The sequence below is a fragment of the Daphnia carinata genome, chromosome 4 (assembly GCF_022539665.2).
Source record: "Daphnia carinata strain CSIRO-1 chromosome 4, CSIRO_AGI_Dcar_HiC_V3, whole genome shotgun sequence".
Taxonomy (NCBI): Eukaryota; Metazoa; Arthropoda; class Branchiopoda; order Diplostraca; family Daphniidae; genus Daphnia; species Daphnia carinata.
This window is the reverse complement of record NC_081334.1, coordinates 3,827,707-3,846,851: the sequence shown is the minus strand read 5'-3', so window position 1 is coordinate 3,846,851 and position 19,145 is coordinate 3,827,707. Positions and strand designations below refer to the sequence as shown.

General features: G+C 40.6%; 4 protein-coding genes across 5 annotated transcripts; 1 reads left to right on the top strand and 3 right to left on the bottom strand.

The window, feature by feature from the left end:
• The first annotated feature begins 42 nt into the window (after window positions 1-42).
• On the top strand, window positions 43-1,882 carry LOC130694297 (carbohydrate sulfotransferase 11-like). The gene is made up of 3 exons (XM_057517369.2): window positions 43-520; window positions 603-850; window positions 918-1,882. Exons 1-3 carry the CDS (start codon window positions 379-381, stop codon window positions 1,563-1,565), a joined length of 1,038 nt encoding a protein of 345 aa, XP_057373352.1. The 5' UTR covers window positions 43-378; the 3' UTR covers window positions 1,566-1,882.
• A 78-nt stretch (window positions 1,883-1,960) lies between these two features.
• LOC130694289 (inosine-5'-monophosphate dehydrogenase 1-like) lies at window positions 1,961-5,139 on the bottom strand. The gene is made up of 11 exons (XM_057517360.2): window positions 4,834-5,139; window positions 4,693-4,741; window positions 4,530-4,631; window positions 4,335-4,463; window positions 4,123-4,272; window positions 3,613-3,900; window positions 3,454-3,544; window positions 3,276-3,394; window positions 3,065-3,185; window positions 2,694-2,994; window positions 1,961-2,598 (listed from the first exon to the last, which is right to left on the bottom strand). Exons 1-11 carry the CDS (start codon window positions 4,929-4,931, stop codon window positions 2,493-2,495), a joined length of 1,554 nt encoding a protein of 517 aa, XP_057373343.1. The 5' UTR covers window positions 4,932-5,139; the 3' UTR covers window positions 1,961-2,492.
• Window positions 5,140-5,667: 528 nt separating this feature from the next.
• Window positions 5,668-18,788, bottom strand: LOC130694303 (C1q-related factor-like). Of its 2 annotated transcripts, none has more exons than XM_057517377.2 (3): window positions 6,505-6,636; window positions 6,055-6,408; window positions 5,668-5,979 (listed from the first exon to the last, which is right to left on the bottom strand). In XM_057517377.2, coding segments are annotated over exons 1-3 (555 nt in total). In that variant the 5' UTR covers window positions 6,507-6,636; the 3' UTR covers window positions 5,668-5,780. The 2 variants fall into 2 exon arrangements, with proteins under 2 accessions (XP_057373360.1, XP_059351010.1); XM_059495027.1 differs by lacking the exon at window positions 6,505-6,636 and adding an exon at window positions 18,785-18,788 and having other exon boundaries at window positions 5,669-5,979.
• LOC130694281 (uncharacterized) lies at window positions 7,047-14,010 on the bottom strand. The gene is made up of 6 exons (XM_057517350.2): window positions 13,683-14,010; window positions 11,446-11,656; window positions 9,448-9,646; window positions 9,174-9,311; window positions 8,620-8,889; window positions 7,047-8,530 (listed from the first exon to the last, which is right to left on the bottom strand). The coding sequence occupies exons 1-6, from the start codon at window positions 13,984-13,986 to the stop codon at window positions 7,601-7,603; spliced, it is 2,052 nt and encodes a 683-aa protein (XP_057373333.1). The 5' UTR covers window positions 13,987-14,010; the 3' UTR covers window positions 7,047-7,600.
• Window positions 18,789-19,145: the final 357 nt, after the last annotated feature.

The following is a 19,145-nucleotide window of genomic DNA, read 5'->3' as shown; positions in this document are numbered from 1 at the left end:
AAAAAATATTATAAAATAACCGCGTGTGACGTCACGCTTGTCTTTTGAAGTATAAACAATCATGGCCTCCGATCCATTCTTGTGTTGAATGGACCTCGATGTGCCTTTGTGGAATTGTAGTGCCCGCCTTACCCTTGTTGAAAAGTAAACTTTTGGGGGAAAAGAGTCAAGTTCGTGGGCTATTTTAGAATCTTTATGATGTTACCCTCTGGACTGCCATCGTTTTCTTACCAGAAAATCGGAAGACCTTATAACCATTAAGTAGTCATCAGGAAATATTTGCTTTGAAGTTATTCTCCAAACAAGCATCAGGGTTTTTCATGAATTTAATAGACAAGGTTATCACTTATTATTTCCTATCAAAATTAGTTAGTCAAAATGCGAGTTGTACTACTTCGAAGAAGTAAGCAGCTTGTGTTGGTGCTCTTGTCAGTGTTTGGTTTGTGGCTTGGTGTAATTGTTATGAATGGTAAACTCCCCAGCCATCATGTTAGCCTTGTATTTAATCAAAAAACTGATGGTAATGTTTTTTATAGTTGTGTAACATCTAATATTTTGGAAATTATGGCTACAAATGCATTTTTCTGATATTTCGTTTACAGATTCCTTTCCAGCAAATGCTGGTACAGAAAAGTATTTGCCTGAGAAGTCTATCACTACCTTAGAAACAGAGCAAACCCAAAGAAAAAAATTAGCAAAAGAGGTATGCACACTTTCTCAAAGATACCCAAATCTTGACTCAGTTATAAAGGACCGTGTGCTACTGGATCATATTATTGTTGATGAGGAACACAGACTACTATATTGTTATGTGCCAAAAGTTGCATGCACAAACTGGAAAAGATTACTGGTGAGTCATGTTTTGCAAAGTAAACCTACAATTTTTACATCAATCATATCAAATCTTTATTGGTCAGATGGTGTTGATGGGCAAAGCAAACACAACCAATCCTCTAGCCATCGTAGCAGATGACTCCCATCGTTTGAATGTCTTCCGCCGCCTAGACAATTATACTGGTGAAGAAATACGCTATCGCTTAGATCACTTCATGAAATTCATGTTTATCCGGCATCCATTTGAGAGGCTCGTTTCCGCCTTCCGTAACAAGTTTGGCCAAAATAGTTCCAGTTCTGACTACTTTCGTTCGCGATATGGACGTCAAATCATCAAACAATATCGCACCAATGCTTCGGAAGAATCTCTTTCGCGAGGTCATGACGTCACGTTTCGTGAGTTCGTCCAGTACATAATCGATCCTCGCACAGTTGCGCGTGCTAATTTCAACGAACACTGGCGCCCAATGGTAGACCTTTGTTTGCCGTGCACCATTCAGTACAACGTGATCGGAAAATACGAAACTCTCATGGACGATGCATGGTTAGTGTTGGAGAAAGCAAATCTCAATCAAAAAGTTAGCTTTCCCCGATCCGATCGACCGTCAAGCACAAACTCACTTGTCGAAGAGTATACCAAACATCTCACGCGGGAAGAACTGCTGCATCTCTATCACATATACGAGATGGATTTCAGGCTCTTCGACTATCATTCTCCAGGGTTCGATTAATGCTCATGGCATTTAATCAGTTATTAAAACGCATTACTTGCATTTAAGTGACTTACATTTTTGTGTGATATGTTATAGTGCTTATATTGTCTTTAAGGGGCTTTGAAACCGGTGATGAACGTTGGGTTATAAGTGCACCAATGTTAATGGAAAATGGTCTCAATTACTTACCTGCGTACTATCGGATTTTGTACTCAAAACTTTCCTGAAATTCTGGACCTAACCCAAAAATCGCCCATTTCGTGTGCTCCTAAGAATTAGGCTTCCTGCATTTTTTCCTATTAGTTAAGCCAGTTAAATACATCTTTGAATCTTTTCTACGTTGTCGACATCACTTCAAACAAGAAACCTTGCATCAAAATCAGTGAATAATCACTTTTTCTTTCGACAGCGTGTTCCACTATAAATCTATATTTCTTTCACAGAAATATAAAGATAAACAAAGAAATTCAGTCTCATTACATTGTTCTCCAATGCATGAGAATCTGAAAAGTGGTCAACAGGACATGCTGAGAAACTAACACAGTTATACACTTCTGGTAGAACGACCTAATTTGAAACATCTCATTTCAAAAAATAATCATTTAGAATTAATTAAGGAAAAGGATTGATTCTCTAAATGAAAACCAAAATTTTGTTTGTCACAGTGTTGGGGAATGTGCCGATAACAACAAGTCGGACAAGACGTAAACAGGTGTCCTACACAAAGAGCACCTATATGGTCAGTTGCAAGAGCTATGGTTCAAATTTGAATTGGACTTTCGTTAATTGAGATTAGAAGTGAAACCCATGGATTTGGAATAGGGTATTGTCCAATTTCAATTTGGCTGAGCTCCAATTCAAGTTTAAATTGTGACTCCAGGATTAGTTAATATCAGCTGAGCATTGTAGATTAAAGCTGTTGACTGGATTCCGTATCTTCTTGTTTTAAAATAGACGTTTCTCGTAAGAGTAGAGGCCATGAACGCCTCCTTCCATTTGGGCAGAAGGAGTACGGCGTTCGAACTTTAGCTCTCCTGAGTACATCATGGCCCTATAAGAAAACACTCTAAATTAAAGAATCCGACTAATACTACGAAAATAAAATTTTAGGGTCGCACAAAATGATCCATGCACCCCGATTTGTACCTCAAATGAGACAGAGAGCGAGCTCCAATGTCCTGGCAACCATGTCGAATACCCGTCTGTAGATAGGGTAAGAAACGCAAAGCTGATCCTCGATCTTGGATAGCGCCGCTAACACCTTGGGCCACTTTGATTTTATCCGATTCACGATGGAAGTAACGGCTGGACGCCGCACCTTTCGTGTCCTTCTTTTCCATGGCTTCAAGACTGCCCATTCCTCGGTATTTCTTCAGTCTGACACCATCAGAGAAAAAGTATTCCCCAGGAGATTCCGTTGTTCCCGCCAACATGGAGCCCATCATGACTGTTTGAACAAGTAAGAAATATGTCAGCTTGTTGACTTTCCCCTTCGCCACTCCTTTTAAATTGCATACCCGTAGAGGCGCCCAACGAAAGTGCCTTGATTATGTGACCAACAGATTGAATGCCTCCGTCAGCGATGACTGGAACTCCGAAGCGGCGGGCATATTCAGCTACTTTGTATACGGCGGTGCCCTAAGTAGTTAAAAAAAAAAAAACATCAATTAGTGTCCTCTCTTCTGTTCGAAGCCTAAAAAAAAAAAAAAAATGGATGAGACTAGTTACTTGCGAGCGTCCAACAGCCATCACTTCCTGCGTGATGCAAATCGATCCACTCCCCATACCAACTCGCAAACCATCTACGCCGGCATCGATCAAGTTCTTGGCCTGTGCAGCTGTTACAACTGTAATTCAAAACAGTAAATCAGTATTTCTGCAAACCTAGCAAATTTATTCAAATTACCATTTCCACCAACTACTTGCAGATCCGGATAGTGTTGCTTAATATATTGAATCATGTCGATTTGGAAAATCGAATTGCCTTGAGATGAGTCCTACATTTAGAATGAAATAATACTTTAATAAGCTACTTTTGATCACTTCCATTTTATCGAGCTGTTACCAGGACAACGACGTCAACACCCGCTTGGACTAAGAGCTGGAGCCGTTGTTTGTCAGCATCGCGAGTGCCAACCGCTGCGCCCACAAGTAATTGTCTCCCAGGATCCATCGACGCAAACGGATACTCTCGTGACTTTTTCAAATCAGTTCGAGCAATCAACGACACGAGTTCGCCGCACTCGTTGACGATGGGCAACTTGCCTTTCTTGGACTTTTCCAATATAGCGTTAGCCTCTTGCAGAGTGACACCGGAAGGAGCCGTAACCAAATCTCCCGCTTTTGTCATTACCTGTACAGCGAATTCAAAAGTACTCGTATAAGCTTACAAACTCTAGAAAAGATTACAGGTCGAGGCAAAAAGCAGCGGCTTTCGGGCTACCTGACCGAGCTTCCATGAGCGCTCCTTAGTAATGGCAGCAGTTTTAAATGAATGCACACTAATTTCAAATTATGCCTTTTAACGGTAAACAAATAGAATGACGCACCGTAGGTGAAGCAAAGAAACACTTACATGTTCGAGGGGAATATCCGATGATTTTTCCAAGAAATCAATGTCTCTTGAAGTGACAATGCCAACCAGTTTTCCTCCCATACGCCCATTTTCGGTAATGGGTATACCACAGAACCCTTTCTTTCTTTTAATTTCCAAGACATCTCCAACCTATATAGGACACTTTACATAATCATTCCACTTTGAAAAATGTTTCACAACAGGTTATTTACAGTATGTTGGGTTGTCAATACAACAGGGTCCCTGATGAATCCATGTCTGTATTTCTTTACTTTGGAAACTTCAGTGGCCTGATATTCTGGGCTGCAATTGTGGTGAATAATTCCTATACCACCACATAACTACAAAAACAAAAAGTAAATGTATTTTATGAGGGTCTAGAGATTAAACGAAATGCTGAAGTTTACTGCAACGGAAATGGCCATTTCAGATTCTGTGACGGTATCCATGGGAGAAGAAACAAGTGGAGCCTTCAGAGTAATTTTCTTGGTCAAAGCAGAAGTCAAATCCTAGAGAATGATGAACAATAATAAACACAGGAAATTTCATGACAAAAAAAATGAATCTTACCACTTCTTCAGCTGCAAAATCAATGAATCCAGGAAGAATGATGAAGTCACTAAAATAAAAAGAGAGAAAGTGACATATAGAGACATGAGACACATGAGGCGAAACATGTGTTGGCAACGAGTGTTATTAATCAGCTCATACTTGTAAGTCAGTCCGTCTCCAACGTTGAACAAGGATGAACCGACAAGGCCGTCCTCTGGAACATAAGTTGTTCCCCCAGTGATCAAAAAGTCAGCCATAATTAATTTGGTATGGATACCAGGTACTTAAAAAAAAAATCAAAACAAAAATGGAAGGCTTCAAGTGAAGCGCAGCTGTCAGAGAATGGATTAACGATAATACTCAACGGGGATCTTTTTTAGAGACACCACGCTATTAATTAGATTTCGATAGTCTTTTCACGTGCGTCCGTGAACTATCAGTGAGAACGTGTCCTGTGCGTGTATTACAATATTCGAGTCTTCGGGACCCCTTTTTTATATGCATATTTCGTAATGTCAACATATTTCGCTAGGTGGCGCTACCATAGCTGTCATTGCTGGCGGCTGCTTCGAACAAAGACATAAAAAAAACTAGTTATTGCCAAAACTGAGTTTTAATTATAAATCCTTTCACACACAGAGATTCCTAGTACAAAAAAAAAAAAACTATTTCAAGTGCTACCCACATTATTTAAAATATCTACAGTCTCCGATTGATTCGGGAAACGAACCGTGAGTATGAGAGCGCTTCTTCTTACATGCAGGATACATTCGTGTCATACGGATATATAGTTACCGAAGTAATCGAATTCCCATGTCTACGATTTCTCATGAGACAAGCCAAATGACGTTCAACTGTTACTTGAGCTTCACCGCTAAACTAACGTCAATGCTTGAATTCACTCCCAATATCACATATAATATTCTTTCAGTTCTAAGAAACACGTAGGCTATAATTGCAAAGAAAGTTGTGGTTTGCCATTTCTCTTTATTCTTTTAGCGTACTGACAGACATACAGGATACAGACTACCACAATAGAATTTTTTGTTTAGCCGAAGTCGAAAAAGCTAATTTAAACTGGACGGTAAGAGGAAAAACAGTTTAATTCAATGAAGTCGGAAACCTGAGAAAGTCGTGTAGCCACGTCCTGCCTTTGAAGTTTCATAAATTTCTCCCTCCTTTAAGTGAACAAAAACACGATCGTTCTTGTCCAGATTCAAGATGACCGAATTGGATGCCGATTGGTAGCCAACTTGTTCGCCCCAAATAGTTGCCACCTCTTCGCTGTTTTTGACTATAGCAGCTCTAATGTATTTAAAAAAAAAAAAGAAAAGAAACATCGTTAGACAAAGTTGGTCAAAGAAATTTGCAAACACTCACTTGTAGTGAGAGCTGGAGTCGGATACAGCTGTGAACGTGAAGAAATACGAGCCTGGGTAGAAGCAGACGAATTCACTGCTTTTGGCATTCCAGCCAAACCCGACATCGCTCAAGGTGGTGTCGAAAAAGATTTTCGAATTGGATTTTCTGCTCTTGTCGGAGGCACGAATGGCGCTAAAAATGACGGGTTCAATGTACCGAGCAACTGGTGGAGTAGCAGCAAACACCGGTGGTGCAGCAACAAACGCCGGTGGTGACCCGACAGGCGAGACTTGGCCGGATGACGAGGGATCAACCGAGATTGCATTGCTGGCCGGAAGAGCCAAAGCACAAATGAGTAACAGCAATGGAAACCTGAACGAGTTCAAACAAAGAATTGACTGACATTGATACATTGAGTAATAATTGGCACTAGTTGTCTAGACTTGACAAGAAAAACAGCAATTTTACATGATTTTTCTATCCTGGATTGGGGCGATGTAAAGTTTGCAGTATCAGACTGTGTACCTGCCGATCGTCTGCAGAGTATTCCTTATGTACCTGGCATACTCCTCACGAGGCAGGGAAAATTCTTTCGCAATTGAAATAACCAAGATAATTCACGTTAATGCACATCAGCAGGTCGCAGCTGAATGAATCATCAAACGAGTTCTGACTGATCTCCACGTATGAGGTCACCTTCACATGGGTCAGGTCTAAACAAGTACGTGATATTGTTCTATAATCGATGTTTAATATCATTGAAAGCTGAGAGAATACGATTGCGAAAGATGCTTCACAAGATCCGGTTTATTGGTCATTTTTTTTCTTTTCCAGCTGAATGGTCACAAGAATCGTATTACGTAGATTGTTCTCCACTTTCTCCATCTTTCGTGCAACACGCGTACCCGTAATCAATAATTCATACTAGACGCTTACCACGCGCAATCTAGCGAGCACAAAACGAAAAAAAAAAAAATTAATAAATTTCGTAAAAATCAAATGAGAAGAACTTCATCGTAATCCGTTTTATTGGCTGATCTCGAGACGTATGCACGTGACACCCATTGAAATTTGTGTTGTGATTTCTGTTTTCTTTTTGTACAAAGACGACGAACACGTCGAACGTGTTACGCCTGGACCCAAAAGAGTGAAACAATTAAAAAAAAAAAAACAAGTTAAAAAGAAATGAAACCCATAACCACATCCACGCACAACACACAAAATCGGGGAAATCTGGAGAAGACACACCCAGCCACCTTGATTGGAATACATTGTTAACCCAAAGCCTTTTTTCAAAATAAGCCAATATAATAGGACGTAAAGTGACAGTTTCCCTGTTTTTCTGTTTGGTTTTGTGATCAACTCGTTTTCAATTACCTGTCAAAACGAATTCAATCTCAAACAAAAAAAAAAAAATAATAATAATAATTAAAAAAAAAAATTAATAATAAGGCACTCGAACAAATAACTCCAACAAGATAATGATCAGAAAATAAGGTTTAGAAGTGGGTATTCAATTTAAGTTGAATAAGTTAAAGGGCTGAGCTGGATCAGTTTGCAATGTTTAACTAGTGGCGTAAGCATTATTGGCGTAAGTTGAGAAAAATCGTCTGTCGCTTTCAATCGTCGTCTCGGCCATCTTCGTTTGACGCCTCTTTTGCCAGATGAACGCCCAGGCACCGATCAGGACGGCCTGAGCGACCAGGAACAAGGCGCCGGCCATCAGGAGTCCAAGCAAGTTAAGACACGGTGGAACATTGGAGTGATGTTGCGAGACGTTGTCCGTGTTGTGGAGGACAACCACTTCGGATTCGGTCGAGGCCGTTTTGGTCTTGGCCGGCGAGGCGTCAGCAACGGCCTGGAACTTGTCGGCAATGCGGATGGACTGGACGACAAGCAAATTGTGTGGGTCGTGGCTAGCGGAATCGCGACGACGCCTCCTCCTCTTGCCCAGCGACTCGATTTTACGATGGTAGCCGAGGTAGTCTTGGACGTCGCACTGGACCGGCTCGCAAGTGGGCAGACACGGCGTCACCAGGGCTTTGAACTGGACAACGTCCGAATTGGGGAATTTGAAAGCGTCAAACGGAGCGCGAAGGACTTTGGAGGTTCCGTTCAGAACGTTGATGGGTCCCATGATCTCCTGGTCAGTTGGGCATCCATTGGAATCAATCAACAAGATCTCGCTATTGTCCACTCCATCGGTTGCGATCAATTCGCGCACAAAAATCGAATACGGGCTGTTTGGTTCCTGAATTTCGAAGAAGAGGCTGAGCGGATCGCCGACTTGAGCCGTTTGGATGTCGCCACCCTGACGCGCGGCGATTTTCATGACAACCGTCGGTCCTGGAACGACAGTCGACTCTTCGGCGATGGTCGGCACCCGACTGGCCACCGACAAATCGAGTCCACTGGTCAAAGTGTAATTTTGCAGTTGATAAGAGCAGCGAAGAGCCAAACCGACATCTTGACTCGTCACAATTTGATCGTGGTGCTATTTTCGAATTTAAAGGAAAAAAAAAAAAATAATAAAATAAATCAATTAGATTTTGTTTTCCAAAATATTTGGCAACGTTTAATTACCTGGATGACGACTTCGGTGAAAAATTTGCCAAGTCCTTCTTGTCTGACATCGCAGCCGAGATCTTGGTAGCCGAGTGTCAACTCGAATTCCAGGCCTTTAGCCACGTCCGTGACGCAAGAGTTGGGCCTCTCCTTGGCGTACAATTTGCCGGTGAAAATGCGGTTGGTCTTGACGCGGACGACCATGTCTGACGAGCGACAATCGATCGTTACGTTGTAACAAGACGTCAACTCGTGCGTCGTCGCCTCTGGAATCTCCAAGTAGGGATCCTGTGTCACCAAAACAACAAAAAAAGCCACCCCAACCGCAAACGAAAACAAAACAACATTTAATAAAATTGGGTGATTGCGACGCAATAACGATCGGCATTCAAGTGTTTTTAATTTAAAAACCGCAAAATGCCTTCACGTTCCAGTGAATCGTCCTACGAAATTCAAGCAGGCGCATCGTTCGATGTGTCTCTGTTGTTGTTCTCAATTCGTGCTGCCCATTTGAACATCGATAGATGTCACTATTAAAAAAAAAAAAAAAAAAAAAAAAATGAAGTCATCACCTGAATTTGACTGAGGGAGCTGGCCGAGTGGTGGCTGAGTCGGCAGACTTTATCGCCAGTGTCGCCGTAATCGAACGAGTGGCAGCGGAAGTTGGCGTTTAGGCACAGATTTTTACACGCTTCCTCCGTCTCGACATCCTGTTTGTCAATAAAAAAAAGATGAAAATTACATTTGATGTTATTGTTTCGATCCTAGAGCGAGAGGTTGTTGATCTTTTTGAACTGCAGTTCTATTTGGAAAAAAAAAAAAAAAATGTGTATTTTTTGCAGTTACCTGGAACACGGCGTCCACCGTTTTCAGGATGCGTCCCTCGGTCCGCTGAAAGTCGCACATTTTCACCGGGTCATCGACGCAGTTGGTCTCGAAATAATCCACGTCCGGTGAGGAGGAGTAAGCCGACCGGGCCGTCACCGAGAAACGATCCATGTCGCTGAGAGCGCACTCGCCGGTCGTGGCGCTGAAACTGGCCGACCTGTTGTTGTCAAATAGAAAAAAAAAAAAAAAAAGAAAAGAAAAATAATATTATCATTTTTATGTTGGATACGACACCAAATCATCTTCCAACTTTCAAGGTTGTTGTTATTCAAAAAGAGAACACGCACGCGGGACACCAATGCCGTGTTGCTCCACCCCCCCACCCCCCATAAAATATTTTCTGTTTGTTTGTGTTCCCCTTCCTTTTTTTTTTTTTTAGATTAAAACCCTTGGCAGCCGACTCGTGATTAAAGAAGTCGGAAGCATGCCAAGACACTATTGCTTTTTTTTGTAGTGTGTGTGTTCCCACAGTCATTTACTACACTATTTTATCTGCCCCCCCCCTCCCTTTTTTTTTCAGCTCCGCTTGACATTGTGACAAATGAAAGTAAACACACGGAACGGAAATCATCAAACAGGTTTTTTTTTTTTCCAATCTGCTTTTTTTCTTCTTACATTTCTACTCTGCCCCCCCCCCCCCCTTTTCCATGTCTGGAAAATAAAGGGGAAAAAAAAAAAAAAAAACGATGGTGAATCAACCGTGAAATGATTATGTTTTTTTTTTTTACGAGGTACCCGACATTTTCAAATCATCTTGTTTTTCGAGATGATTACGTTGTCTTTAAAAAGAATAAAAGAGTCCTCAATCTGTCGGCTTTTCCTTCAAGATAATTCTTTTTTTTTTTTCTAAATTCAAAATTGATCGCCATATCGTCTAGACTTTCATCTTTAAATGTAGTACATATTTCCTCGACTAAAAAGCCCCCCCCCCCCCCCCCAAAAAAAAAAGTAAGCTATTATTTTAATTCTTTTCCCTGTTTGCTTAGATAGAGCAAATAAGCAAAACGGACCAAAAAAAAAAAAAAAAAAAAAAGAATGCTGGGAATTCGTCGTGGAAACGAGCCACTACGGCCCGTTCGATTGTCGGAGACGTGGGGGCCTCGTTGATGCGGTTGACCGCACATCGACCGTAACCGGAGTTTTTAGATAATCGAAAAACGTTTTTCGTATGGCACTTTTTTTTTTTCCTCGTTTGTTATTAGCCAGTAGCCAACGGATCAGAAATAGTAAAATAAAAAAAAAGGCAAGTGGCCATTTTTGAACGGACGCTGGAGCGAAGAATTTGCATACTGGACACCTTGTTACGCACATTATGAAACACATTATTACTCAAAATCGACCATCTAAAAACAGATTCAATGTTCGTATTTTCCTACCTCCTCCGACGTGAGGTGTTTAAAAAAAAAAAAAAAAAAGGAAATCTTTCGTTCGAACGTTCGTTCACCTGAACATTTTTTTTTTCGTTCAGTTTTTGTTACTTGGAAAAAAAAAAAAAAAAAAAAAAAAAAAAGAAAAATTCGCTCATTATGATTACGTGTCAAAGCTCTTGTTTCTTTTCTTTGTTGTTTCCTTTCCATTCTCATCATTTCTTATTTTTTTAAGCTGGAACACTTTGAAACCTTTTTTTTTTTTTTTCCAAACAAGATATTCATTTTTTTTTTTTTTCTTTTTCGTTTCAAAGTGTCCGTCTGTTGTTTTTGTTAAAAAGCTAAAAATCCATTAAACGGGCGAAACGACGGGCTGTGTGAGAAGAAAAAGAAAAGGAAAAGTTAAATTTTGCTACGGACGATGGAACGAAACGCTACCGGTCACAATGCGTTTCGACGTGATGAATTTTTAGTGTTCACTTCTCGTTGGCGATTGGAAACAAAGACATTAAGGAAGAAGACGATAACCGTCCAGCGAGAGACATGAAATGTTCTTAGTAAGCGAAAGGAAGGGGAAAATGAGTCATACCGGCATTGGAATGTTTGCTCGTTGAGGCAGAGTTCCATGCAGGCGCGACGGGTTGCCGCCCGTCTCTTTTCGCGGACGAAGGTCGACATTTCGAAGGACGGAACCATCTCGTAAGACCAGGACCTCTGGGCGCACAGTTGGCTGGCATTGGCCAAACAGATCCTTTGAGCGTAAATCGTGTAAACAGGAAACTGCGACTTTGTCAGCGCCTCTGCATAAATAAAAAAAACAAAAATGACACACCATTAATCAAATTATTTCACGTCTCACGACATTCAAAAAAAAAAAAAAAAATGCAATCTTCGTTGCTAACAAAAACAAAAAATATGTCGGTTCTCAATCTATGAGCGTAACTGACATTTTCAATGGCAATGTCAATCAAAATTTTGATGATTACGTTCCACTGGCAGGGTTGCCAATCCTTACGGTAAATCGAGTGTCTGGTTTTTCTGCATTTATTTTTTTTTTTTGGGCGAGTCGATAAACTTGTGCGTCATCCCGACATTAAAAAAAAAAAATTCCCCTTGAAAAAAAAAAAACAAAAAACACGAAAGGGAGTGTTTGACTGAGAGCTGCTGAGGATGTCGTCACACACACCCACAAAAGGGGCGAATCCTTGTTGAACAACGCCAAACAGGAAAGAAAAAAAAAAGAAGAAACAAAATGAAAAAAAAAAAAAAAAAGAAGGGGGAAACCGTTACGACCGATCTCCTTGTTTGTCCAAGTGCCCTTAAGATCGTAAGGACGAGAAATGCGTCAAGTCATTTAAGGAAGTTCGTCTTCGTATTCTTTTTTGGCTGCGTCTCCGAGTACTGGTCATGACTTGGCACAATAAAGATCGTCTCTCATGCAAATACGGGTCGGTCAAGACAAATGTTCCGTTTTCATTCGACGTTCGTGAACCATTAGCGAAAAAAAGAAAAAAAATGGCCGACAACAAATGAGCAACGAAAAGCGTCTCGTGTTCGTAATTGCCTTTCGATAAACGCACGGATTCACAGACGATATAACCAAGTCAATCGACATGTTTTTCAAATCTGAAGACGCGGTTAAACGCCTACGGAACTGACTTTTCTTAAAAAAAAAAAAAATAATAATAAATGCATTTGCGTAATCATCCAGTTGAGGAAGGTGAGTGACCATCAAAGAAAAAGACCCCCAATAAATAATTCTCTGCAGGCATTAAATAATAATAATTTTTAAAAAGGCGGAAAAGTCATTGGCCCGTGTCCAGAGCGCTACCGAAGACATCTTACAGCATCTCTCCTAAGCGCACGTCATCCAACATTTCCCTCTCCACCTTTTCTTTTTCTTTTCACGAAAAGAAAAAAAAAAAAAATTCCCAAAGGCGAAAATATTTTTACAGGCGCATGTTTACACCGAAGAATGAAAAAAAAAAAAATAATTCACGATCCCCCTCCCAACTCTCTTGCAATAGAGCGGAGTAACCGAACCTTAGCAGACAGCAGCCGACCTTCAGGCGAATGTTCTGTGATGGGCTTTTCTTTTTTTTTCTTACTTTCGGTTCGACGTGCCTTATAATGCATTCGGAGATGTATGCAAGACGTGGAAAAAAAAAAAAAAAAAAAAGAAAAAGAAGGAAGACTGAACACACCTAAAGGGTCAGGGATGTGTGTCGTCATGCCGAGAACGTACGGCTATGGGCGGTGCATCTCGTTCGGCACCCACGGGCGACCAGTTTTCCCGTTTACTTTTTTTTTTTTTGTTTCATATTAAAAAAAAAAAAAAAAAAGAAAACCTGTCGAACTTGAACTTGAACTTCTCTTCTCTCGAAAAGAAAAGATTACGATCCTTTGATTGTAATCGGATGCCCCCCCGATTTTCAGATCGAAAATGACTGGTATTTACCATCAAACAATTTCGTTCCTAGAATTGAAAATCGTTAGCCTTTTCTTTACATTTTATGACGAATGATTTAAAAAAGAAAAACAAAGCTGGCAATCTCCGTGCCCCTGTGCGTTTAAAAAAAAATATATATACATTCTATTTGCAAAAAGAGCAAGAAAGATACGGTCGCGCTCTGCTGGATCCCTGGATCATTGGACTACACCCTGCCGCTAATAAAAAAAAAAAAAATGAACCCTGACACCACCCACCTACCAAGTCGCGGATGGACAATTTTCTTTAACTTTTTCCTTGCTACCAATTTAAACAACAACAACAACAACAAAAATTAAAGAAGAAAAAAAAAAAAAAGAAAGAAAGGAATGGCTTACCGGGAGTGTCGAAGGCGTTGGTGCGGAAAAGGACACAGAGGCCCGTCTCGAAATTAAGAGCTGCGCAGCTGCTATTGAGACGGCAAGTTTCGATACATTCTGACAGTTGGAGCGTGTCGGGCCGCGTGTCCAGGATCTCCTGCGGTGATGTGAAAACGTAACCCGTTCTCAGTTCAAAGGTCGTGTCTTGGCTGTCGCATTCGATCGCCTCGGCCGATTGAGAATCGGCCACTTTGCTGCCCAACAACAAGATGCCGAACACGAACATCAACGCGCTGCTGGACATACTACCGGACATGGCCATCCTTAGAAGAAGAAGAAGAAGAAGAAAAACCTCAAAAAATACTCGGCACTTGTACTGGGGAGGGGAAGAGATGCAAAAATAAAAAATTGAGAGGAGCAGATCTGTCGACGTGGGTGAGATGTTCGTGACTGAAGTCGTTGCACCAAAGCCACTTGCCTTTTATAATGCATGCAACAACGGGCTCCGGCCGTCTAGGCAAAAAGCCGGACGAAAGACAGCTCCTCTTCTCTCTACCTCCCACCTCCTCTGTTTACTTCGCGTCTCTCTCTCTCTCTCTCACCACTCCCCCCAAGGGGGAGGAGGGAAAGAAGGCGAATGGGAAAAAGAGAGGAAAAAAACAAAAACAAAAACAAAACCAGGTAGTAGGCTACTACGTTGCCCGGCTCATCGGTCCCCTTCTTCCGTCTGCCATTTTCCTTTTTGTTAAGGGTACTTCTTTTATTATTACGAAGATTGTTTGATTTACAAACGCGTAGCGGACACTATTCTCACCTGCCTTAGAAAAAAAAAAATATAAATAAAAGTTAATTCTTTTTTTTTGCGCGAGTCAACGAACGGTTAAGAGCATCTTACGCCTGTTATGTTTCGATGATCACCATATTGCTGGCAGCTAAATTTAGACATCTCCCTTAAAAAGAAATGAAAAAAAAAATAAAATAAATGAGATTAACGACTTGTTCAATTTGTACCTTAAAAAATGCGATGGAAAAAAGAAGGAAGGCAGGTGATACACTTGATTGGACGGCAAAAGGTGTCGTCGGTTACGGATCACTTCCGTCCACCTTTCCGCTTTGAAAAGGAGGGAAAAAAAAAAAAAAGTGATAGTATTTGGGTGGAATGTTGAACTTTCCTTTTTTTTTTTTTTATAGATAATTTTCTTTTCGTCTCGTTTTGAACGTCAAGGACGCCGCCTCATGTGTCTGCACCATCCGCTGACACGGAGACAAGTCGATTCCGGCGGAAACTGAACTGAACATTTTTTTTTTTTGTTTTTTTTCTTTGAAAAATTGAAAATTCTCTTTTCTATAAAAGTTCGTTGTCACCCGCAATCTCACAGCGGTTAATAATCATTCGAAAAAAAAAAAAAAAAATGTTTCACGACAGGTCACGAAACAATGAAGAAAATGCGGGAATTTTCTTCGCCATCGAAATGTTCTTTTCCCCCCTTTTTCCATAAAGAAAAAAAAAAAAAAAAAAAAAAAAGGAAACGAATTGCGGTGGTGGTGGTGACATGTTGGCGTGTCAGCCAAAACGCAAGACACGCCTTCAAAAAATAAAAAGAAGCTGCCGGGCGTTAATTGACAAACAAGGTGAAGGTGTCACGTTCGTAATTTACCATCAAGGAAAAGGGGGAAAGGGAAGTACGACGTCAACGACAGATTAAATTCAAATTGAAAACGTCTAAACACACGAATTTTGCCATATTTCCAATATTTGATCGAAAATGAAGGGGCAATCAAATATTCGAAATACTTGTCGATATATTGTCAACGATTTTGCATATTGGGCTGTGGGTGTGGGTGTGTGTGTTAGTAGGGAATGTCTGATAGAAATCTGCCCCCAAGTTTGGCCTTACCCGATTGGACGTGACACCGGCGGGAACAGGTTCGATGGCATTCCAGCAGCGTTTCATTAATTCGTCTACCGATATGCACAAACTCGCGTGGCGTTAAGACTATTGACCCCAACACGCTCGTTTACCAACTGCCACCGCTTCGCCGCGTGTGTGTGACAAACGAACGACGCGGACAAACGGCCAGCTAAACAAAAGGCGCCATTTCATTTGAACCTCCTGAAAACAAAAAAAAAAAGAAAGGAAAAAGGGAAACATAAAATGGTGCGAGATAAATCCGAATAGTGTGAAAATGAATCAAATATTTTTTTTTCACTACCCTCTTCTTTCCCCCCCCCATCCCTTCGATCGTTGATAAGAGCGTGCCATCAACTGCTATGTCACGTTAAACGGGAAAAACAAAAGAGGAGAAAAAAAAAAAACAACGGCAGTTTCACGGGTCATCGATCCCCACCCATAAAATCTGCTCAATCTTTTTTGTTTGAGGAAAAGAGGCGAATAGTCTAAACATTTTACGTTTTCTTTTTTGCGTATCGGAGCAATTAAAAAAGAAAAAAAAAAGAAAAATGAAAACGTGTAAATCGAACATGGAAATTTGTTCGTCGGTTTAGAAAAAAAAAAAAAAAAAAAAAAAAAGAAAAATTCCAAACGGGACTTTTTTACACGATCATTTTATGAGGACGGTAATTTCTCGATTTGCTGCCGGGGTTCATCGCCGTTTAACATCATCACTCACGTTTTCATCCCAACAGTTCACGATCGTGAATTTCTTTTTTTTTTTTTTTGAGGGGGGGGGGGATAAAGAACCCACGAACAAATGAAGAAATCTAAAAAAAAAAAATCTAAAAACTTAATTCGTAGGTGCAATGTGAACGAGAAAATGAAAAAAAAAAAAAGAGCCAACAGGTGAGAGATGAGAGGCAATCAACGGCGCAATGATGGAAAGAAAAGAAAAAGGTCATCCACCTTTGCGTCTCTCGAGGCTTTTTTTTTTCTTTTTCTTTTCTCTCTTACACCTGTCGTTCGTGTTTTCTTACTTGGTCACTTTTGTCCGTCTGAACCCCCCCCCCCCCACATAGAAAAAAAAAAAAAATAAAACTTTCTCCGGAAATGGGAAATTGACCGTGCCACCTCGCATTTTTATTTTTTTTTTCTTCTTTCTTGTTTACGAGAAAAATTTCAAGAGGGGGAGGGGGGCTCCAGTAAAGGTCGGTCAGACAGGCCTGATGAAAAGGGAAAAGAAAAATATATTTGAAAAAAAAAAAAAAAATTATAGTCTGCTTTCCCTTTTTTTTTTTTCTCCCCCCTCTTACTAGACATTTGCCCGTCCGGCTTTTAAATGTCTAATTGTCCATGCTCATCTATCTCATCACGTCTTGGATGATGAACTTCATCCTCGACAACAAGAACAACAACACAAATACCCTACCAGTTTCGTTTTCATTTGATTTTTGAAATAATGGGGCGTCTTCATGGTGGATATGGCCAGGTAACACACACAAAGGAGCCCGTTCGTCATCCTACATGGCGACGTCAATACTGGGAGGGGAGAGAGTAAATAGGAAGAATTAAAAAAAGAAAAAAAAAAAAGGGAAAGGTGCGCCAACCCCCACAGACACACGCACCCAATTTTCGTCGAGACCTTGAACTTGCCAAACGGAAAGAGAGAAGGCAAAGTTTTAAAAAACTGAAACCCACATGACTGTAGCTTTTAATATGCACGGATGTGCCGCCGCCGCCGCCATTATTCAGAAAGGGAATAAACCATCGACAGGTAGCGCAAAATGGAATTTTTTTTCTTCTTCTTACTACACCCAAAAAAAAAGAAAAAAAAGAAAGGCGGATCGAATGTGTCTGAGCGACTCGACATCACGGAGCACACATCCATTGTAACTACCCCTATATGTGTACGGTATTGGTAAATAGACGTAGCCTCTTGTTATGATTGCGAATATCATTAGCATAACGATTAGGGGGCTACTTATAAATGCAACACAAGGGTGTAGGGAGAGAGAAAGGACAAGTGGGAAAAAAAAAATAATAATAAAATAAACAGAAAGCCACCCGCAGCGATGCAAGAAAATGAAAACAAACGGGTGGAATACACAAACAGATTCCAATAAGAATTCGTTTGTTTTCTTTTTCTTTTGCTTCCCTCTAAAAAAAACAAAACAAAAAAAACAAACAATAAGTTGTACGTATCAAAGCATGTGGATATGGATGGGAGAATAATTTCCGGCGGATGACATTTATCTTTTGTTTTCTTTCAATTTTTTATAACACGTTTCGTTTTGCTCAATTTAAATTCTCCCCATAAATTCCCCGCTTTATTTTTTTTTCGGTTCGTCCCCATCCCCTTTCCTCATCGTTTTCCCATCACTTACGATCGACGTTTCGTGCACTACGTTTACAATTGGATAATGACTAAATATATTTTCATAACAACAAAAAAAAAGAAAAGAAGCGACGTTTGTGAAAAGAACGGCCCTTTTAACAAGATCGTGAGCTCGTGACGATGGGCTGTTATTGTTACGTTAACACAAGGAAAAACTGCCAATGCTGGAATTAACTATTCTCGCATTTAAGAATTATAAAAAAAAAAAAAAGGACTCGTCGAATCGTGTGGGATAAAGCCGTTGCTGATTCACTCGACGTGAATTTACATATTTAACGCGTCTAACGTGACTGACATTTAGACGTGTACGCTATTAGCGCGGGCATGACTAGGTGAACACAGCCATTGATTGGGGACGGTTAATACGCGAAGAAAAACGCCAACAATGACAAGTGCTATTAATTGATGAAAAGAAGAAGAAGAAAAAAAAAAAGGGAATTCGTGAGAAATATTTCCGGTATTTTTCACGGGACAATTCCCCCCTCCCCAACTGAAATGAAGTTCCCAACCGAAACCTGACGTAGCAAAAGAATGAAGAGATCAAAACGGGACATTAAGATTGAACCTCTTGTTGGACCTGAAGTCCAGTCGGCTTGGACTTCTTCAAAAAGAAACGAAAACATTCTTTCCTCGGAAAAAAAAAAAAGAATAGAATAGAGGGTGCCATGTAATGTGCGTACCCTCACGAGCTGGCATGTTGTAAAATAAAAAATAACGCAGCGGTCATTCACTCTTCAGTCCCGCTTGCAGCACGTCACAACTCGTCGCGACAGGTAATGGAATAGAAATCAGGTAAACTTAAAAATTAAAAAAGACGTTGACGCATTTGAATGATTTTCTGCATGGATACGTCACTGTCATTGTCTCTTCGAACCCAAACCACTACATACCCAGATATGAAAATGTAACCCTCCCCTTACTCAAATCCAATGCCCGACATTCACCTCAAGTTCACCTAGTAGGTTTTTAACGGTAAGATCAAGTTGCCAGTTAAGCGGGATAAAAACAAAAAACAGGCTGGCGATAACATCACGCAAAGAAAGGAAGGGAAACACACGCGGGACTGTTATCACTGAAATAGTTCTTACCTTGTGAACTTCTTCGAGGGCTGTTTCAATTTCGGGATTCACGACGTGACGTTGATTCACTGCACATACCGTTTATCGGACTCCCTGTTTCGACCGTGAAGCT